Source organism: Molossus molossus, unplaced genomic scaffold (genome assembly GCF_014108415.1).
Source record: "Molossus molossus isolate mMolMol1 unplaced genomic scaffold, mMolMol1.p scaffold_m16_p_10, whole genome shotgun sequence".
In the NCBI taxonomy this organism is placed as follows: Eukaryota; Metazoa; Chordata; class Mammalia; order Chiroptera; family Molossidae; genus Molossus; species Molossus molossus.
The window spans coordinates 11,872,974-11,896,576 of record NW_023425345.1 but is presented as its reverse complement, the minus strand read 5'-3'; the positions used below and the strand labels follow the sequence as shown (position 1 = coordinate 11,896,576).

At 40.9% G+C, this 23,603-nt stretch overlaps 1 protein-coding gene across 2 annotated transcripts in view; it reads right to left on the bottom strand.

Moving 5' to 3' along the window:
• SLC41A2 (solute carrier family 41 member 2) overlaps positions 1 to 23,603 on the bottom strand; it is a 136,906-nt gene that overhangs the window by 70,356 nt on the left and 42,947 nt on the right. For both annotated transcript variants that reach the window (XM_036252852.1, XM_036252851.1), the window contains exons 3-4: positions 15,421 to 15,528; positions 1,863 to 1,934 (exon numbers count right to left, since the gene is read on the bottom strand). In XM_036252852.1, coding sequence (XP_036108745.1) covers positions 1,863 to 1,934; positions 15,421 to 15,528 — 180 coding nt within the window. The remainder of the gene's footprint in view (positions 1 to 1,862; positions 1,935 to 15,420; positions 15,529 to 23,603) is intronic.

Below are 23,603 nucleotides of genomic sequence, written 5' to 3'. Positions count from 1 at the left end.
TTCTACTACAATTCATACTGCTTGGTAAGAGTTTAGGATGTTTAAAAGATAAAGTAAGTATATTTTCAAATTTGTATTTGTAGATTATAGTATTCTACGGGTTGGTATATATTTTTATTATCATCCCTGCACAGATTCCTACAGTTTCAAGCTGAAAAGGATCCCAGACATCTCTAATGAAATACTGTGACTCAAAAGAAGAGGAAATGGTCCAGCCAGTGTGGCTCAGTGGCTGAGCATCAACTCATACACCAAGAGGTCGCCTGTTCAGTTCCTGGTCAGGACACATGCCCAGGATGTGGGCCCGATCCCCAGTGGGGGGCATGCAGGAGACGGCCAATCCATGTTCTGTCTCATTGATGTTTCTACCTCTTTCTCTCCCTCTCCCTTCCTCTCTCTCTAAAACCAATAAAGGAAAAAAAAATTGTTTAAAAGAAGAGGAAAATGAAATCCAGAAAGGGTAAGTTAACAAAGGTTATATAGCTGGTTAAAGTTAGAGCTTAAATTAAATATTAGATACCAGATTTCCTTATCTCTAACCCTGTTATCTTAGAAGTAGTTGCAAGGATATTTTTTTTAAAAGTCTAATATCCAGCCCTGGCCGGTTTGTCTCATGGACCAATGAGTTGCAGGTTCAATTCTGGTCAAGGGCACGTACCTCAGTTGCGGTTTGTCACCGGCCCTGGACAGGGTCATGCGAGAGGCAACCTGTCAATATGTCTCTCTCAAGTCGACGTTTCCCCCCCCCCCCCGCTCTCTCTCTCTCTCTCTCTCCAGATAAACAGAAAAATGTCCTCAGATGAGGATTGAAAAAAAGAAAAAGTAAAAGTGTACTATCCAAAAATTCCTATATTTCTTTGCCTCTGAAATGCAATATATGAATTACTTTTCTGCAACCAATGTTCTCAACATTATGTCCTAGCTGACCTAACAGTAAGATAAGTAAGCATTTCCTAAGCTCACATTTGCTAGAGTATTGGGAGTTGTATCCTTGTATCTTGGAGATACAAGAAGGTGGAGGGAAAGAAAGAGATATTCAGCTGAGAATGGAAAGAACTATAGAGCCCTGGCCAGTTTGGCTCAGCGGTTAGAGCATCAGCCTGCGGTCCAGAGAGACCCGAGTTTGGTTCCCACTAGGGGTGTGTACCTCGGTTGTAGTTTGTCCCTGGCCCTGGTTGGTCGTACGGGTGGCAGCCACTCAATGTGTCCCTTTCACGTCAATGTTTCTCTCTCTCTTCCTCTCTCTCCCTCCCACTCTGTCTGAACAAAAAATGGAAAAATGTTCTTGGGTGAGGATTAAAAAAAAAAAGAAAGAACTGTAGATAATTTATATATATTTCATGGTTTAGTGTTTATGTAAATGACAATTATATATGTAACTAATAATTATATTTAATTATATTTAATGTGTTCATTTACATTAACACTAGTAACATTGTCAAATTAAGGAAAACTCAGCTTTAAAAAAATCTGTCCATAATATAAAAAAAAGAGCTAAGTTACATTAAATAAGAGCATTTACATAAAAAACAAAGTAGAAAAATAGTACCTAAGCAATGAAGTGCTAAATATTTATTTGTATAGATATTAACTCAAATTCTGGCTCTACTACACACTTATGATAGAAAATATTTTGTATATTATATATTTTTTATATTTAGAAGAACATGATCAATTTCTAGAGAAAGAACACTTTCAAAATCATGGATATTTATTTATTCTAGCCCTTTCTCCCAGTACTAAATTATCGTTTTGGGTCCCCTGAAAAAATTAAGTGGTATACTTAACTAAAATGTATTCTTATAGGTAACACCCAAGATCTGTAAACCCAAAATCTATAAACAAATATGTGTATCACTTACCTGTTTTAAAGCCAAGTTGCCAATTATTAGGTTCCACTTTTCAATGGGTGAATCCATCTTCCCAACATTTACCTGTTAAGATGGATATTTTAATGCATCAGTGAGCAATCTATATGCTCTCTATTCTGTTTAAACAGTATGTAAAGTCTTAAAGTCAAAAACAATTCTTTAGAAAATCTGATGAGCTCACATTGCACTTTAAATATAATTCTGAATTCACTACTGGTCTTGCATCTTACATTCAGCTTGCCTGAGATGTTTAAGAATTTTTTTTCCCTTAATTACCAACTCACAAGAACTAGTTAGTGTACTAGCTACTACTACCCACCTGCCCAGTGATATTATTTTCCAAACCGTCAAGTGCATCCTACAGGCCAAATTTTGTGCACTTAGGCCCAATATAAATACATAATTTCGAGCTGTTAGCATCTAATTCCACATCATGAAACCAATGTAATTTGAAGAATTATTGACCAAACAACCCAGATATAAACAAATCATTCATATGTACATAATTTATATTTGAGTCATGACTAACACTGCTAACAATAAAAAATTCATTCAGTTCAATCAATATGAATTTTGATCATGTATCTCTCTCTCTCTTTTTTTTTATCCTCACCCGAGGACATTTTTACATTTATCTTCAGATAAAGCGGGAGGAAGAGAGGAAGGAAGAGAGAAAGAGAAACATCCATGTGAGAGAGACACATCGACTAGTTGCCACCTACACAACCCCAACCGGGGCTGAGGACAAACTGCAACCAAGGTACACGCCCTTAGTGGGAACCAAACCCAGGTCTCTCTGGTCTGCAGGCTGATGATTTAACCGCTGAGCCAAACTGGCCAGGGCATGTATCTCATTATTAATGTTTATACATCTTTCTGCTAAATGGAAGAATATACTATTATTCAAATATTTAATTACACTATAAACTAAATTATACTTTTCAATTACTTAGGATTGAAAAAATATTCACATCTGACAAGTTTTTCTGAGGTAGTATTTTTTAAAACAATGAGCAATAATTATAAATACTAAGTTACCCTAGCTAGTGTCACTCAGTGGTTAGAGCGTCAGCCCACACATTGAAAGGTCTCGGGTTCGATTCCTGGTCAAGGCACGTACCTGGGTTGCAGGTTCAATCCCTGGCCCAGTTAGGGCATGTGAGGGAGGCAACCAATTGATGTGTCTCTCTCACATCAATGTTTCTCTCTCTCTCTCCCTCTCTCACTATCTCTCTCTCTCCCTCTCCCTCCCCACCTCCCTCTCTCTCTAAAAACCAATCGAGTATTATCCTCTGATGAGAACTAAATATATATATAATAATGAGCCAGGTTTCAATCATTCATCATCTGCTTGGTCATGGAAGATAGGTGAATGAGTAAAGCGGAAAATATAATATATAAGGGTTATTATTTATGGGTATTCTAACTATGGTCAAACTGGAGTTTCGCTCACTGGCTCCAGACCATTAGGTAAGTGCTACATCAACATTTCCTGTATCAATCTAGAAAACAGATTCTGTTCTCTAACCTCACCCGGGACTGCCTTCGCAAAGTATCCAGCAAATGCAAATATTAATATTTCTCAGTGTTTTATAACAATTATTCATGCTCTCTTGATTTGTATACTTCTTTCCTAAGCCTAAAAACCTGAATTATTAGTAGCACTATTTAGAACTTTACTTTCTCTTTATTTTAGAAGTTTTTACAATTTGAATTGAAAGTCCAACTTCACATGACTAGGGATATAGGTTTTGCCAACTTCTTCAAATCCTCCCACCGAAATGTAAGCTCAGTGACAGCAGGAACAGTCTCTATGTCATTTGTTGCTATTTCCTAACACACAGAGCAGTGCTTGGCATATAGTAAGGTCTCAAACATATTTTTTAAATTAATGAATTAAAATGGTAGAATAGAAGTTACAAAATAATTTCAGAGCATCAAGAGTTTTCTGGGAAGAGGTTCAGGGCAACAGAAATCAATTCTGCCTAGAGTGGGAAAGTGCTCATCAAATTGTGTTAGGCAATTTGCTTCTGAAAAATAGTTTTACAGGCTTTATTGAAAATACAATCTTTAGGACAGTGGATGCCATTTTGACTCTTTTATATCTAGCATTCAGAAGCAGAAAATTTTAGACCTCAGATAATAAAACTTAAACCCAACAATCTATAGAACCACTGTACTTGGCTTATTTTCAAATTCCATACCACTGTTATATATCTATAACAATGTCAACTATAATAGATATCGACTGTTGAAAAGATAAAAATCCAGGTAAATTATTCAAGTTAATTTTTTTTTTAATCCTCACCTGAGGATATGTTTTTACTGACTTTTTAGAGAGAATGGAGAGACAGACAGACAGACAGAGATAGAGACGGAGACAGAGAAACATTGATTGGTGGCCCCCCCACACACCGGTACACGACCTGACCATGGGATTGAACCATAACTCAGGTATGTACCCTGACCGGGAATCGAACCTGCAATCTTTCTGGTATACAGGACGACACTGCAACCAGCTGAGCCATCTGGCCAGTGCACAGATAAATGTTGACTCAAGTAAGAGGGCCAAATAAAGTTGATTTGGATTCATCATTATTTAATTTCCCTTGTTAAAATAGGAAACCTTTTTTATCGACATATCTTTTTTTTTTAATCCTCACCCAAGGATATTTTTCCATTTTTTGTTCAGATAGAGTGGGAGGGAAAGAGAGAGAAACATCGATGTGAAAGGGACACGTCGAGTGGTTGCCACCTGCAAAACCCAACCAGGGCCAGGGACAAACTGCAACCAAGGTACATGCCCTTAGCGGGAACCGAACCAGGGTCTCTGTGGTCTGCAGGCCGATGCTCTAACCGCTAAGCCACACCAGCCAGGGCTCAACATATCTTTTTATCTGTGAACATTTAATCTATAGCTTTATAAAATGACCAGTTTTAAGGACAATTAACCTTCAGGGGATTGAGGGAGTAAGCTGTATCTGATCTTGTTTTAAGTTCTTTATCTTTATACTTTCCCAAGGCCTTCCTTTAATCCTATAAGCTCATTTATCTTGATTCTCCTACAGATAATCATAAAAATGAGAAAAGACCCTTTAATAGAGCAAAAAAAATTAAGTATAGATTGGCCTTCTATAGATAAAATTATTTTTACTCCTACTTTAACAAGTGAAAGATAATACTATGTAGGAAAACTATAAAATTTTAAAAATGATTATTTTTACACATAGATGAAAAGGCCGATTACCAAATAGTGCTTGTTTTAAATTAAAAAAATCATTACACCCATTCACCCTTCCCCAGGGCGTACAGTTAGGAATCAGCCACAGCAGTTCCAACGGGACAACAGGCAGCCAGGTTAACCTGTGGCAGGTAGGGCATCAGAGAAAGGGAAGAGGGATTCATTGTGGAACTGACAGTCTAGACAACTAGATGGAGAGGAGATATGAGGTGATTGGCTGTGTTAATAAACTGATAAGAAATACAGGTAAAAGAGACTGGCTGGAGAAAGAGACAACATAAGTTTAGTTCTGAACGTAGTGAGTGGTGCAGACCATTGAAAATTCAGCTCTCAAGTGGCCTGGTGAAGGTGGGGTGGGGGATTAGGTGAAGCACGCGAAGGGATTGAGAAGTACAGATTGGTATTTACAACAGTCGAGGGGATGTAAAATACAGCGTGGGGAACATGGTAAATAATACTGTAGTAACTGCACCGGGCCCGGTGGCTACTGGAACTATCAGGGGGAACACTTTGTAAAGTATATGGTTGTCTAACCATGCTGTACACCTGAAACCAATACAAAATAGTATTGAAAGTAAATTACAATTGAAAAATAAAAAATAAGTAAATAGAAAATTCAGTCTGGAGCTCAGGAAAGAGACGGGAGACAGGTTTGAGCAACGCATGAGCAACGTTGAACTATATGAAATTACTGACCGAGTACACTTAGAACAAAGTACTAAAACTAAGGAAACCTCAAGTCAAAAGGACAAGCAAGGAAAAAGAAATGAAAAAAGTAGTCTAAGCAGCAGCAATGAAAGAGGTGGGAGAATGAGGAGAGTGTGAGGCCTCAAAGTTGAGGGTAATCTAAATGTCAAGGAGAGAACTCTCAGTGAAGAGTCTATAGAGAGTGAGACTGTGGGGATTTTGCTATTAAAAAGCCATTAAAAAAAAAAAAAAAAGCCATTAATTCCTGGCCAGATTGGCTCAGCAGTTGGAGCACTGGCCTGCAGACTGAAGGGTTTCAGGTTCGATTCCTGTCAAGGGCATGTACCTGGGTTGCAGGTTCAATCCCAGGCCCTGGTTGGGGTCATGCAGAAGGCAACCTATTGATGTGTCTCTCACATCAGTGTTTCTCTCTCTCAGTCACTCCCTCCCACTCTGTCTGTAAATCAATAGAAAAATATCCTCGGGTGAGGATTAAAAAAATAATAAAAAAAGGCCCTGGCCGGTTTTTCTCAGCGGTTAGAGTGTCGACCTGCAGTTGGGAGAGACCTGGGTTCGGTTGCCACTAAGGGCACGTACCTCAGTTGCAGTTTGTCCCGGCCCTGGTTGGGTCATGTGGGTGACAACCCCTCAATGTGTCCCTTTCACATCGATGTTTCTCTCTCTTTCTCTCCCTCATACTCTATCTGAACAAAATATCAAAAAAATGTCTTCGGGTGAGAATTAAAAAAATAAATAAAAAAGAAGCCATTAATCTGGAGTTGCTCTATCAGGGGCCAGAGCATCAACACTGGAGTACAGCTGCTAATCACTCTGCAGCATGCTATAAAAATAGTAGGACTCTGCCTAGCAAACAAGATCAAATTCTCTAATCAATGACAACACCATAAACCAGATGAATATACCATATTATCACAGCTTGATGCCACAAGTGACTACTTCTCCATCTACTAATATGTTTACTTTTACCCTTCTGAAATCCAGGAAAAAAATCAAGTGGCTACTCCTGGTCTTTTAGCTGTTTCATCTGCCAATTCGGTCATCTGTCTCTGAAAATAAGTTCTGGACTCCAGCTATGTCTCACTACCATCCTGGTCCAAGCCAAATGTCATCTCAACTTGTCTGTAGGCTTCAGTCCTTGGCCCCCTATAACCCTGTCTCAACACAACAGTCAAAATAATTTGTTAAAAATACCTATCAGATCTCATCATTCCTCTGTTCAAAACCTTCCAATCACACAAGAGCCCAAGTCCCTGCAATGGCCACAAAACAATCTCATCCCCTGTGATCTACCCCTCTCTCATTGGGTCCTAGACCTACTGGCCTCCATGCTGTTCATCTACCACAGTGGTTCTCAAAGTTTTCATGGGAATCAGAATCATCTGGAGAGCCTGTTAGATTGTTGCCCTGGCCGGTGTGGCGCAGTTGGTTGGAGCATTGTCGTGTACATTAAAAGACTGTAGGTTCAATCCCCTAGTCAAGGTGCGTATGGGAGGCAACCGATTGATGCTTCTGTTTCTTTCTCTCTCTCTCTCCCTCTCTTTCTCTCTCTCTCCCTTCCTCTCTCTAAAAATCAAAAGAAACATATCTTCAGGTGAAGAGTAAAAAGAAAACATACAGATTGCTGAACCAAACCCCCCGAATTTCTGACTCAGTAGCTTTGGAGTGGGGCCGAGAAGCTGCATTTCTAACAAGTGGCGGACACTGCTGTCAGAAGAACATACTTTGAAAACCACTGGTCTAACATACCAACAACAGTCCTGCTGCTGGCCTTTGGCACTGCCTGGGACATCTCTACCCCAAAGAGCCTCAAAAAATAAAAGTTAACAAATCAGTATATGGAAAAAGTAATAACTCATGGCAACAAGCTATGATAACATGGTATATGCACCTAGTCTATGGTGTCTTTTTTTTTTTTTTTTTTTTAACTTGTCTTTATTGTTGAATGCCTTACAGATGTTCCTCATTTTTCCCCCATTGACCTCCTCCTCCTGCCTTTCCCCACACTGTTGTCTGTGTCTATTGGTTATGCATATATGCACATAAGTTCTCTGGTTTATTTCTTCCCATCCCCCAACCCCCCTTCCCTTTGAGGTTTGTCAGTCTAGCAACCAATTTGTACCTCTTAATCCCTTCACCTTTTTCACCCATTCCCCCAACCCCCATCCCATCTGGCAACCAACAAAATGTTCTCTGTATCTATGAGAATGTTTCTGTTCTGCTTGTTCATTTTGTTTGTAGATTCAATTGTTGATAGGTATGTACTCATTGCCATTTTTTTATTTGCCAACTCCTCCCTCCCTCCCTTCCATCCTTCTTTCCTTCCTCTCCATTGCCATTTTGTTTGTTCATATTTTTTATCTTTTTCTTCAAGAAGACCCTTCAACATTTCATATAATAATGGTTTGGTGGTGATGAACTCCTTTAGCTTTTCCTTGTCTGGGAAACTCTTTATATGCCATCGATTCTAAATGACAGCTTTGCAGGATAGAGTAATCTTGGTTGTAGGTTCTTGTTTTTCATCACTCTGAATATTTCTTGCCTCTCCCTTCGGGCCTGTAAAGTTTCTTTTGAGAAATCAGCTGACAGTCTTAGGGGAACTCCCTTGTAAGTAACTAACTACTTTTCTCTTGCTGCTTTTAAGATTCTCTCTTTGTCTTGAACCTTTTGCATTTTGATGATGATGTTTCTTGGTGTGGACCTCTTAGGGTTCATCTTGTTTGGGACTAACTGTGCTTCCTGGACGTGTATGTCTGTTTCTTTCACCAAGTTAGGGAAGTTTTCTGCCATTATTGTTTCAAATAGGTTTTTGATTTCTTGTTCTCTCTCTTCTTCTGGCACCCCCAAGATGCGAATGTTGGCACACTTGAAGTTGTCCCAGAGACTCCTTACACTGTCCTCATTTTTTTGGATTCTGTTTTCTTTATGCTGTTCTGATTGGGCATTTTTTGCTTCCTTATATTCCAAATCGATGGTTTGCTTCTTGGCTTTACCTACTCCGTTATTGAATCTGTGTAAATTATTCTTTATTCAGTTAGTGCATCCTTTATTTCTGATTGTGCATCCTTCATTTCTGACTGGTCCTTTTTTATGCTCTTGAGGCCCACACTAAGTTTGCTGAGGTTCTCAATAAGTTCATTAAGCATCCTTATAAGCAGTGTTTTGAACTCTGCATCTGTTAGGTTGCTTATCTCCATTTCGCTTAGTTCTTTTCCTGGGGTTTTGTTCTGTTCTTTCATTTGAGACCTGTTTCTTTGTATCCTCATTTTGGCTGCCTCCCTGTGTTTGTGTCTGTGTATTACTTAATGAGAGGTATGGGGCTCGCTGAGACCCGATGCTGCTTGTTTGAAAGAATTTAGGAAAACCTGAAGCAGGATCCAAGACCGGCCAATCCTATGGTTAAGCAAGTGGCAACAGCTTGGGTGGGCCTGAAAGTTGGGTGGGGCGGGGCCTCAGGGAGTCAGCAGGGCGGGGCTACCAGTGTGAGCCAGGTTGCTGGTGTCCCAGATATGGCGGCTGTCTGCTGCCCCAGGGAAGGGCTCACCTAAGGAACAAAGGCCTCTGACAGCACGTTTGTCCAGGAGAAAGCCCCCTCTCCAGCCCTCGCTCCAATGCCAAACAGCTCAGGTCTTCCCTGTATGTCTCTGGTGCCCCTGGAGCTGCCTCCCCTCCAAGCTTAGAGGGAGAGAGTCCGCTAAGTCCGTGCGCGGGCCCTTTAAGGAGCTGCCTGGGGCTCCAGCCGCCTCAGTCTCCCTGAGCCTCAGTTCCCGCTGGTTTTCCAGCCAGAAGTGATGGGGATTCTCTTCCTGGCACTGGAACCCTGAGCGGGGCACCTGGTGTGGGGTGGGGACCCCTCTGTCCTCAGGGAGGACCTTCCCAGACGAGGTGTCCTCCTGATTTTTATCCGCCACACGTGGGTGTGGGACCAGCCCCTCTGTGCCTCCGCCCCTCCTACCAGTGTCAATGTGGCTTCTTATTTAATTTTGTTGTAGGACTTTCATTCAGCTCGATTTCAGCGGCTTTGAATGATGGTTGTTCTGTAGTTTAGTTGTAACTTTGCTGTCGTTGTGGGAGGACGTGATACCCCGTTTACCTACCCGCCATCCTGACCGGAAGTCTATGGTGTCTTAATTGCTTACAGAACTGAATGATTCCTTTAGTTTATGGCTCAAATATCTTCTAATCAGTGACACCATTCTTGACCTATGGAAGACAGCGACGCCACCGCCCCTCCCCAAAGAAGAACCAGACAAGCTCACTTGGCAGCAGAGGCCACGAATAAGCCCCTCCATGTTCTGAGCTTCTAATCAGCTTTGGAACTACTCTTAACTATAAACAGACGAACAAACATGGCCAGACTTCGGAGGAAAATATCTCGTATAAAACATAGATGTCAAAACAACCAAAGTTCAAATTTTTCAATTAAGAGTAAATTTTCTTTTATTCAGTTTTAATGGTAATGTGATCAAATTAAACAGACTTTTATTTGCAGCACATACATTTTTTAACCATATTCCCTACAGCATGGCCTATTTCAAAGTGGATTGGCATGTTTAATCTTTTATTTGAATCTAAACAAACGCTGGATAATGCTTGAGAATGTTGCTTTTAGAAATATTTTCTTTGAGGTAAGCTAGCCAAAATTTTGGTTTTCTTGGCAAAGTTATCAAGTTGCTTAGTGCTTGTATGCTTGACTATATTTATCAAAACAAAGTTCATTTTTTTAACAAAATGAACTAGAGCCACTTTTTTCTCTCATTCTAATAACCTTCTTCTCCCCTAAATGTTGTCACTTTTGTTTTCAAAGACCTCTTCTTTATTCTCATCTCCTGCCAAAAAGCCTCTTGCATTGCAATGGTTCTATCTAGGTGATCCACCAGTTCTTAAAACATAATACACGTGCCCTGGCCCATTTGGCTCAGCAGTTAGAGCATCGGCCCGTGGACTAGAGAGTCCCAGGTTTGGTTCCCACTAAGAGCACGTACCTCGGTTGCAGTTTGTCCCCAGCCCCGGTTGGGGTCATGCGGGTGGCAACCAGTCAATGTGTCTCTCTCACATTGATGTTTCTCTCCGTCTCTCCCTCCCTCTCTATCTGAAGGTAAATGCAAAATGTCCTTGGGTGAGGATTAAAAAAAACAAAACATAGTGCACGTGTATTGTTCTGGCCAGGTAGCTCGGTTGGTTAGAGTGTTGTCCCTATACAACAAGGTTGCAGGTTCAATCCCCAGTCAGGAAAAGAATCAACCAACAAACCCATAAATAAGTGGAACAACAAATCAATATTTCTTTCTTGCTCTTCCCCTCTCAAAACAAATTAATTGATTTAAAATATATATATATAATATACATATAGATCATGGGGAAGAGATGACAGATAGAACACATGTATGTAATTAACTCTGAAAACCTTAGTAAACTAAAGAACAGTTTTGTTCAAGACAAAAGCCAAAGGTATACTGGATGTACACTCCAGCTGGATGCCAGATGGCCAAGTGTTCAAATCAATATTCAGTGACACCAAATATCATCATTAGATAATGAGTTTCTGGGATACTAGAAAAATATGAAACTTAACCAAATTTTTAAAACTGCAATACCATTTTATTATCAAATTTTCTAGAAATAATTTCTTAGCACTGAGAGCTGCTAGACTGATCCTGTGATTACCAGACTTCCTATTTTCAATACTGTATAAATGCCCACCTTCAAATGAAGTCATGAGAGAAGCAAGGCTGCATGGGGCTAGTTTCGCCAATCTGGACACTGCTGAGAATCATGGTGTTACCAAGTTATTAGGCTCTCTTTCCTCTCATGTAGTATTTTATAAGATAAAAGACGTTTCTCCTCTTTGATTCCTAGGTTTGAAGATTTGGTTGATAGTGATGATGCAGTTACATTGAAGTAATTTCACAGACTAACACTTTGCACACTGATTGATGATGACTCTAAATATTTTCAGATGAGTCTAAGATTGTTGCCCTAACATATATTTTTAAATTTATTTTAATAATTTTACACATACTTAGTGCTTCACATGATCAGTTGAGAAAGTTTTGTCTTTTAATCTTTGAACCTGAAAGTGTAACAATGGAGCAATGTAACTGGCTTCTAAGACATGCGCGGGCACACACACACACATACAAACACAGAATTTCCATGTGTATCTCAGCTTTCATTGCACCCATGCCGACTTTAGTACCTTCTCAAGAGCAGAATGATAGGACTTTTATAGTAGACATCATGTAAGAAATACCTGCATGCTTCAAGGTACATCTATCTCTTTGGTGACTTAAGAAAGCTGCAGTAGAAAAACCGCATTCTCTATTAGCAGCCACAGGTTATATTAGTAAGTCCCATTATTGTTACCTCAGAGTACAATATTAAGGCTATTTTGCTCCCGCAGCCCTTTTTAATATATATCTTCTCCTCATCTTATTTTAATATTTTGCAAAACTACATCACAAGGCAGCTTCAACAGCTCTTCTATGTCATGTAATTTTCCTTAGGCTAAGAGAAGTTTTTCACTCCCGGAATCTAGACTCAGTAGTACTCTAAATCTGATAAGAGGGGCCCGGCTCTGAGACCCATGGCTGAGAGGGCCCCCATTGGCCCTCCTTTGGCTCTGCCCCACCACACTGGGTGAGGGGTGCATATGGCCCAAGCGGTGTGCCCACTCGCAGCCGGTGCCTCATGCCCTTCAGGGCCATGCTCCAGATACTGGGGACCACACAGTTCCCTGACCAAATGGCCTGGAATCCAATGCCAGGGCCTCCTCCTGAAGGCAGACAATGCCATCACTGGGTGCATGTCCAACCCAAGGAGTGTGATTATAAAGATGATATGCAAAAGTATAGGCTAAAGTCAATTCAGCCAAGTAATTCTATTCTGTGAGGTTTGGCTCACCTTAACGACTAGCTGATATCCCCCAGCATCACCTCTAGCTCACCAACTACAGAGATAAGCAACAGGGTTATATCCATAAATAGTAATTTTTAAAAAATATAAATATCAAAAATTTTCAATATCAAGTACCAAAAATATTGTGTATGGGCACTAAGACCAAGACCTTGGGAGAGCACCCACACCATGCAGAGGAGACTGTTAGGTTTTTGTTACTGCTGGTATTTATTGGTTTTATAAAGTCTGGTACAGGTCTCCTGTGCAGGTAAAAGGGATTGTTCTGGAATGTGGCTTATTCCACGATGTACTAGCTCAGGAAAGTGACTCAACTGTTCTAAACCTCGGGAATAACAGTAAACCAGGAATAACTGCTTATTTCACAACTTGTTACAAGATATCCCTGTAGAGCAGCTAGCACAGTCCGGGCACATTCTGCGTGCTCACTGATACCCACGCTTCATTATCGCCCTGGGCAGGGTATGGCTATGTGACCTTTAATATATAGGGAAGGGGCTTGGAAAGTGCCCTAGAGCACATGTAGCATTCCTTTTAACTGAGCAAGCCAATCATGTTAATAAAACATGACTTTGCCCTGACCAGTTGGGCTCAGCAGTTAGAGCAACGGCCCGCACTCCAGAGAGACCTGGGTTCAGTTCCCTCTAAGGGCACGTACCTCAATTGCAGTTTGTCCCCACCCCAGTAGGGGTTGTGTGGGTGGCAACCAGTTGATGTGTCACTCTCACATTGATGTTTCTCTCTCTCTCTCTCCCTCTCGCTCTATGCAAAAATGTCCTGGGTGAGAATAAAAAAAAAAAAATTACTTTAATGCATTTCTTTTCCAAGCACTGGTTTTACTCAAGAAACAGGGAACTCACAGCTGCCTGGGGGGGGGGGGGGTAGTGGGGAGTTTGCTCTGATCAGCAACATAATTGTTCAGCTTCCACCTTTAGATACAAAGAATACTTCCTAGTTCATAAATAGATTCGCTTGCTGTAGCTTCTTTAAGAAAAAGAAATATATATGAAAGGCACTGCAATTAGTAATACCCTCTGATGGCTTGGTTAATTTTTGGCTAACATTCAATGGGCATATGGTTCATCGAAGTGACCCTGACTATACTACTTCGCGTGTACTCGCTCTCGCGCGCGCGCGCTCTCTCTCTCTCTCTCTCTGACACCACCACCTTTTCCTACCCCCTTCTTTCCCCAGGACACTCTCTCTGGAGGGTGCCCAAGCCTTCTCTTTCTCCTTCCCAGGCGCATTTTCATGGCCTTTCTTTCTCCTAAACTCCAAGGCTTCTTCTTTGCCTCTGTAACTTCTTTCCTTTGTCCATGCAGCCCAGCTGGCCCACTTCTTCTGGCTCACCTATACCTCTGTGACTTTTTAAATAAACTTTTGCTTGGGTCGGGTGGGGCGGGGGTGTTAGTGAAACTGACTAGCTACATGGTTTCAAATATAACCTGGTTCTACCATGGTGAACACCCTAAGAATGTTATAGTGAGAAAACAATGTCCTTTTGGGATTCTAAAAATAACTCAGAATTCTGCTGATGACAGTATTTTCAAAAATGTCTAACCTTTTTAGATGACTGTATTGCAGTAAGTACCTTAAGGCCTTAGAAGTATGCATTTTTTTCTGAATGGTAATCACAATCCTAGAATTTGCCCGAAAGAAATGAGAATGCAAAACTGTATACATAAGAATATTCATTAAAACATTGTTTATAATAAATAAACATTATAAAGAACCTATATATCCAATGGATGATGGATTAAACTGTGGTAGAGCTATATACCAGAAAAGTACATAGTTGATAAAATAATGGTATGGGTCTACACTTGATATGGAAAGATGATCATGATACATCTGTTTTCAAATGGATATCATGGATTATAAAAAAGAATACAGCCCTGGCCAGTTTTGCGCAGCGGTTAGAGTGTCGGCCTGTGGTCTAGAGAGACCCGGGTTCGGTTCCTGCTAAGGGCACGTACCTCGGTTGCAGTTTGTCCCCGGCCCTGGTTGGTCGTGCGGGTGGCAGCCACTCGATGTGTCCCTTTCACGTTGATGTTTCTCTCTCTCTTTCTTCCTCTCTCTCCCTCCCACTCTATCTGAACAAAAAATGGAAAAATGTCCTTGGGTGAGGATTAAAAAAAAAAAAAATACATATGATTCTAGACCTCTTTTAGAATATACAGTATGCATCTATATTGTGATATACCTACGGGTAAGTATATAGAAGGATCTATACCAAAGCAGTAATAGTGATTATGTATAGGTGAAGAATTTGTAGTTTCAAATTTTCTTTCTTATACTTTTTTCCCTTTTCTTCAGTTTTTACAATAAACAGGTATTACTTTTATGATCACAAAAAGTTTAAATACCAATTAACCAACCATCAACTCATAAAGAACCTCAATATCTGACTTGTCCCATGTCTTAAGCACTGATGACAATTGCCAGAATGCCCTGGAATTAAGGGAGGCAAGTATACTACTACTTCTCAGGACAAAGGAAGGCCTATAATTTTCAGATCAGACAACCCAGAGAACTCTCAGGGTATCATATCAGGCAGAAATACTTAGCATAGCCCTGAGGTCCGGAAATTTATCAGATAGACAGGAAAATAATTTTTTCCTGACACACGTTCTCCGTAATAGGAACAGCGTAGGTAACACACGCACTTTGAGGTAGGAAAGAACTTACTGCAGTGGATAATCTGGATGCCAGTGTCATTTCCAAGTTCCCTTTGAGACCAAGTAGTGCAGGAACTAAAATGAAAACTTCTGTTACTTTTTTGAACACCTCCCAGTGCTGTAAGAAAAAGAAAAAAAAAGAAAGAATTTTTAGACACTTTATAAAAAACATTTTAAAACAAAGACATTTCTAAAAAAAAAAATCAGCCTTTTTTTCCAATGTTGCATTTACATTTTGAATGACAACACAGGTCATTTCATCAGTGAACATTTAACTTAACCCCATTCTCCAGAGCTCTGAAGCCTTGAGTTACTTTTGAAGCTCCAGTTAGAGCAGGGAGTGAAGGCTGGTAGTCACTACACCCCAAAATACATTTGGCCTGGTCCACACACTAACGTTTAAAGTTTATTTTATCCCCTTATGATGGCAAGAGTTAGTGTAACTCACAGTTAGGAGCATAAACTCAAGAACCAGATAACATGGTTCTTGTTATATGTTATCCCATTCATGGTTCTGAATCTTGGTTCCAACACTAATTACAACCCCACAGGAAAATTACAGAAATGTTATTATCTAATTCGACAAATGAAGAGATAAAGATTCAGAGAAGTAAACAGATTTTCCCAAGGTCAAAAGATGGAACCCAGAATTGACCTCAGGAGTTCTGAGTCATCCATGTTCTGGTCCCAATTTGGGGGTTTGAAGCAGAAGGTTGCAGAGCACAGGATCATAAGAAGGGCACAGAATTAGAAATCAGAAACGTGTGATTCCCAGCCTGGATGGCTCCAACGTGGCCACGCGCCCCACAGCGAGTCACGTATCTTTCTGATCTCGATTTCTTCATCCATGAAATGAAGATACTATCTGCCCTGTCTAGATCTTTTGGGAAATGTCACAAAAATGAACATAACAGACATGAAAGTACTTTATGAACTGAAGAGACCAAACAAATGACTCCATACTACAAAGTGCTATTTTACAAATGTTATTAAGAGGTGATTTTCCCAGTAAGAGATTTTATAAACTAAGCATATTAATTTATGATAAAAATAATCAAGAACACAGCTATCATTAATACCAAGACAGGTAAGAAAAGAAAAATTTTAATCCATCAGCTAAAAGAAAGAAAAATTTAAGTTGTCCCCAAAGTTTCCCTAGAGGTTGTTCCAAACAGGTGTAGAACTAGGGCTAAGGAGAGTTGGGGAAGTGCCTATCAGATCAGTCTTTGGTAAAATCCGGGCTCAAAGGACTTATAGGGGAAGCCCTCGCTTGCCATTAAAGATGAGCCTAAACAGGACTGGGACTCCAGGGGCATCCTAGATTCCTTAACCTGTCCAAAACTAACAAACATGTTTTGTGTCCACGTTTCATGATGGGTTAAGAATTCTGCTGAGGCCCTGGCCGGTTTGGCTCAGCGGTTAGAGCATCGGCCTGCGGTCCAGAGAGACCCGGGTTCGGTTCCCGCTAAGGGCATGTACCTCGGTTGCAGTTTGTCCCTGGCCCTGGTTGGTCGTGCGGGTGGCAGCCACTCGATGTGTCCCTTTCATGTCGATGTTTCTCTCTCTCTCTCTCTCTCTCTCTCTCTCTCTTCCTCTCTCTCCCACTCTATCTGAACAAAAAAATGGAAAAATGTCGAGTGAGGATAAAAAAAAAAGAATTGTGCTGTGCTAGTGGGGGGATGTGTCTTCAGAGAAGGTGGTGGTGGTGGTAATGATGATGATAATGATAAATGATAAATAAAAACAGATAATAATAATAATGATAAATATTAACAATATTCAGCTTTCACTGATTGCTTATTATGCACCAGGCAGTGGTCTTTAGCTTACTCATTTCACCTGCACAACAAACCTGTAAGACAGGTATCACTGTAATCAGATCAGATTAATGCAGGAATGCATTTTACCCAGGTCATAATTTTAAGACATCTACCTACATAATTTAATTTAGAAACAGAATAATGTCCAAATATCTCTTATCAGGCGCTCCTTTGGGTTACTATCAGCCTTCCCAAGTTCAATTCAAATCAAATTCTCACTCCTGTGAGAATTACTATGAAGTCATTAACACCTCAGCATTGATATAACAGTAAGAACAATTACTTATTGATTTCTTATCTCAGGCCAAATGAATTCTAAATGCTCTTCTCTACACCTGCAGAAATGTGTTTATACTTTCTCAGTTCACACAGTGTCTCTGAAAGGTTTTCATGGCACCCCTAGGCCAAAAGAAACACCTAACAGTCTGATACATTACGTAGCTCAGTCCAAACAACTTAAGTATTTATTTAACAGTTTAGTATTTGAAGAAATAATACAAGTAAATTTAAAAAATAATACTTTTATGTCATGTAACCGCTATTACTTACTAATGGGATATGTGTGCCTATTGGGCACTGCACACTTCTCAAATCTGGGAACAGGAGACTGCCACCTGCATTTCTTGTCCTGTATTAATGTTGTGTTTGTGACCCTTGCTTTTTTGTTGTCCTTGTTGTAAATCCTTACCTGAGGATATTTTTTCCACTGATTTTTAGAGACAGTGGAATGGAGGGAGAAGGAGGGAGAGGGAGAGAGAGAGAAGAGAGCTATGAGAGAAGACACATTGACTGGGTGCCTCCCACACGACCCCGACCAGGTACATGTCGGGAATCCAACCCATGACTCATCAGTGTGTGGGCCAGTACTCTAACCACTGAACACACCAGCCAGGGCTGACACGTGCTTTTTTCACAACACCACTAAAAATCTAGCTTTGCAAAGATTGGTCATCGAGAGAAATGGAGTGTGAGCCAGTGATGAAATGTTAAGCCACGTCGAGCCAATAGTCTATAGTGCCCAAGAGATAGCATTGTGTTTCCCTCAAAATTTTTAAACACCCCACAGCAACCCTGGCGGTCCAGACACACAGTTTGGGAAATAAGAGAACAGGGAAAAGCATTTTAGTACATTAGTCAAAGGAAAGGGCTCTGGAGTCAGATTACCTGAGTTGAAATGTGATTCTGCTACTTTTACTGTGTGATTTGGACAAAACTATACTTTCTTCTTCTAAAACAGGAACATAATTGAGCCCTGGCTGGGTAGCTCATTTGGTTAGAGTGCAGTCCCAGTAAGTCAAGGTCATGGGCTTGATCCTCAGTCAGGGCACATACAAGAATCAACCAATGAGACTTCCAGTCAGGATGGCGGGTAGGTAAATGCGGTATCGTCCTCCTACAACCATGTGAAAGTTACAACTAAACTATAGAACAATCGTCATCAAAACCGCCTGACATCGAACTGAATGAAAGTCCTACAACTTCGGAATTAAAGCAGCAGCCACATCCAGACTGGTAGGAGGGGCGGAGGTGAAGGGGCTGGTCCCACACCCACATGTAGCAGATAAAAATCAGGAGGACACCTAGGCTGGGAAGGTCCTTCCTGAGGACTGAGGGGTCCCCGTCCCACACCAGGTGCCCCGCTCAGGGTTCTAGTGCCAGGAAGAGAATCCCCATAACTTCTGGCTGGAAAACCAGCGGGAACTGAGGCTCAGGGAGGCTGACGTGGCTGGAGCCCCAGGCAGCTCCTTAAAGGGCCCGTGCATGGACTTATCGGACTCTCTCCCTCTAAGCTTGGAGGGGAGGCAGCTCGAGGGGCGCCAGAGACACACAGGGAAGAACTGAGCTGTTGGGCACTGGAGCGGGGGCTGGAGAGGGGGCTTTCTCCGGGACAGATGTGCTGTCAGAGGCTTTTGTTCCTTCAGTGAGCCCTTCCCTGGAGCGGCATACAGCCACCATGTCTGGGACTCCAGCAACCTGGCTCACGCTGGTAGCCCCGCTCTGGTGACTCCCTGAGGCCCCGCCCCACCCCACCCAACTTTCAGGCCCACCCAACTTTCAGGCCCACCCAAGCTGTTGCCAGTTGCTTTACCATAGGATTGGCCTGGCTTGGATCCTGCTTCAGGTTTTCCTAAATTCTTTCAAGCAAGCAGCATCTGGTCTCAGCTAGCCCCATACCTCTCATTAAGTAATACACAGAAACAAACAGGGAGGCAGCCAAAATTAGGAGACAAAGAAACAGGTCCCAAATGAAAGAACAGAACAAAACCCCATTAAAGAACTAAGCGAAATGAAGATAAGCAACCTAACAGATGCTGAGTTCAAAACACTGCTTACAAGGATGCTCAATGGACTTAGTAAGAACCTCAGCAAACTTAGTGAGGGCCTCAAGAGAATAAAAAAGGACCAGTCAGAAATGAAGGAGGCACTAACTGAAATAAAGAATAATTTACACAGATTCAATAGTGGAGTAGGTAAAGCCAAGAAGGAAACCATTGATTTCGAATATAAGGAAGCAAAAAATGCCCAATCAGAACAGCATAAAGAAAAAAGAATCCAAAAAAATGAGGATAGTGTGAGGAGCCTCTGGGACAACTTCAAATGTGCCAACATTCACATCTTGGGGGTGCCAGAAGGAGAAGAGCGAGAACAAGAAATTAAAAACCTGTTTGAAACAATAATGGCAGAAAACTTCCCTAACTTGGTGAAGGAAACAGACATACAAGTCCAGGAAGCACAGAGAGTCCCAAACAAGATGAACTCCAAGAAGCCCACAACAAGACACATCATCATCAAAATGCAAAAGGTTCAAGACAAAGAGAAAATCTTAAAAGCAGCAAGAGAAAAGCAGTTAGTTACTTACAAGGGAGTTCCCATAAGACTGTCAGCTGATTTCTCAAAAGAAACTTCACAGGCCAGAAGGGAGTGGCAAGAAATATTCAGAGTGATGAAAAGCAAGAACCTACAACCAAGATTACTCTATCCTGCAAAGCTATCATTTAGAATCGATGGCCATATAAAGAGTTTCCCAGACAAGGAAAAGCTAAAGGAGTTCATAACCACCAAACCATTATTATATGAAATGCTGAAGGGTCTTCTTGAAGAAAAAGGGTCTTCTTGAACAAACAAAATGGCAATGAATATATATCTATCAACAATTGAATCTACAAACAAAATGAACAAGCAGAACAGAAACATTCTCATAGATACAGAGAACATTTTGTTGGTTGTCAGATGGGAGGGGGTTTAGGGGAATGGGTGAAAAAGGTGAAGGGATTAAGAAGTACAATTTGGCCCTGGCCGGTTTGGCTCAGCGGTTAGAGCGTCGGCCTGCGGTCCTGAGAGACCTGGGTTCGGTTCCCGCTAAGGGCGTGTGCCTCGGTTGCGGTTTGTCCCCGGCCCTGGTCGGTCGTGCGGGTGGCAGCCACTCGATGTGTTCCTTTCACATCGATGTTTCTCTCTCTCTCTCTCTGTTCCCTCTCTCCCTCCCACTCTACCTGAACAAAAAAATGGGAAAATGTCCTCGGGTGAGGATAAAAAAAAAAAAAAAAGTACTATTTGGTTGCTAGACTGACAAACCTCAAAGGGAAGGGGGGTAGAGGGGTTGGAAGAAATAAACCAAAGAACTTATATGCGTAACCAAAGGACATAGACAACAGTGTGGGGAAAGGCAGGAGGGGGATGGGAGTCGGGAGGAGGGGATCAATGGGGGGAAATGAGGAACATCTGTAATACATTCAACAATAAAGATAAAAATCAACCAATGAATAAATAAATGAATGGAACAACAAATCAATGTTTCTCTCTCCCTTCCTCCCTTGTCCTAAAAATCAATAAAATAAAATATGGACATAACGGTACCTACCTCATACAGTTGTGCTCAGGACCTGCCTATACACAGTAGTGAATAACAATATTGATGTTTGTTTGTTTATTTTTTTATCCTCACCCAAGGACATTTTCCCATTTTTTGTTCAACCAGAGTGGGGGGGGGGGGAGAGAGGAAGAGAGAGATAGAGACATAGACTTGAAAGGTACACATCGAGTGGCTGCCACCCACATGACCCAACCAGGGCCGGGACAAACTGCAACCGAGGTATGTACCCTTAGCGGGAACCGAACCCGGGTTTCTCTGGACCACAGGCTGACGCTCTAATCGCTGAACCAAACCAGCCAGGGCAATATTGATGTTTAGTAGCAATAACATCAAGAAATATTACCAGTGAATTCTGTCAGGAGGAGTTGATGAAAAAAAAAAAAAAAAGTCTAAAAAAGGGATACAGAGGCATGTCCTGGGAGGCTATGCAGATTATTATAAACTGCTCCGCATCTCCATAAGAACCTGCCCTAAAGGAAATAAACTTCTGTTGTCACCTAATTTTGGACTTCTGTCAATATCCAGAATCTCCCCAAAACACCCATCAAATAATGTCAGATTGCTTACACATGTACTAGACTCAAAACATAAATATCTATTAATGTCCAAGAGGAAAAACAAAAATGAAACTTAAAAAAATAATAATAATAAGTTGAGGAAAACATCCATACAGTCTGATCTTAAAAATAAACAGAAAACGTGTTTTGTTTTGTTTTAATCTAATTGGTAAAATAAATTTATGCAATTTTAAGAAATATACGTAGCCCAAATCTGGAGAATTTTTGTTTCTCATATTAACATAGTTTAAAAAACAAAATGCATGCCTGGTCAGTGTGGCTCAGTGGTTGAGCATAGATCCATGCACCAAGAGGTTGCTGGTTCGATTCCTGGTCAAACCACACGCCCAGGTTGTAGGCCTGGTCCCCCGTGGGGGGCATGCAGGAGGCGTCCAATCTATGTTCTCTCTTATAGATGTTTCTATCTCTCTCTTCCTCTCCCTTCCTCTCTCTCTAAAATCAATAAAGAAAAAAAATTAAAAAACAAAATCCATTCACTTTTAGACATATGACAAAAGACCAATCTCATCCATAATTACATTAATGCAAATTAAAAGATAAGTTTTCATCTGTAAAGACTGGTAAAGATCAAAACCTTGATAATACTCTGTAGATACGACTATAAGAAAATAGGCAGCCCTGGCCGGTGTTTCAGTGGTTAGAGCGTTGGCCTGAGGTCCAGAGAGACCCGGGTTCAGTTCCCGCTAAGGGCATGTACCTTGGTTGCAGTTTGTCCCCAGCCCTGGTTGGGTTGTGCGGGTGGCAGCCACTCAATGTGTCCCATTCACGTCGATGTTTCTCTCTCTCCTCTCTCTCTCTCTCTCTCTCTCTCTCTCTCTCTCTCTCTCTCCCCCTCCCTCCCTCCCTCTCTCTCTGAACAAAAAATGGAAAAATGTCCTCAGGTGAGGATAAAAAAAAAAAAAAGAAAGAAAGAAAGAAAATAGGCAGTCTATTTAAACTACTGGTGAGAATATAAAGGTTGAATGTATTTGGGGGAATTTGGCAATTTCTATCAAGTGTTAAACTGCACATAATTTTTAACTCAGAACTCTACTTCAAGGAATGAATCCTGCTAATAAACCCTTGCACACAAGTTCAAACATATATGTATATATAATGAGTGTACTTTATCCTTGTTCACAATAGCAAAAGATTTGGGGCAATTTAAATTCCCTTCATTAGGTAAATTGTGAAAGACAGAGAGAAGGTTGCCATCAAATTAAGCCCCTTATCTAATTATATCTGAGGTAGGCTGTACACCTGTTCTTCCCAGTTACAAAAGACAATGCCTTCTTTCTTTTTCTTTTTTTTTATTGCTCAAATTAACTGGTTACTTGGGTTTCAATTTCTTACAAAGGAAGAGTTCTGACTAGTAGAAGGTGATCCAAAGATAAATTTCTGACAAACAAAGCGATAGCACAGTAGTTAAAGGCATGAGGTTTAGGGTCAGCAAACTTTGGTATAATTCAGCAACTTAACAGTGTGTGATCTTAGGTCATTTCATCTCTAAGCCTGATTTGTAAAATGGAAGTAACATCGCCTACCTCCGAGTCCTCATAAGCATCAAATGAGAGAATTCATGCAATGTCCGGCCAAAGAACATTCAATGAATGATACCTGTTAACATTACACCGTTCACTGAACATTTACCTCCCAGGTAGTGTAACTGGTGCTTTACATGTTCTTCTACTACGTTCTTTAAATTGGGGCCGAGAGTGCATAACGGGATGTTACCAGGCAACAAGCACACAAGGCAGGTTAGATTGGGACAAAAGCTTATTTTGTATAAGCTTGAATTCGCAAAAGCATTCTCCATCCCTACAGGTCTTTTCGTACCTCTACAGCACTTACTTTTTACCCCTAAAAGTACTTAAATGTTCAGTCATACACTACAGTTATAATCTATGTATTTGTATTTCCTACTACTATAAAAAGGAATATA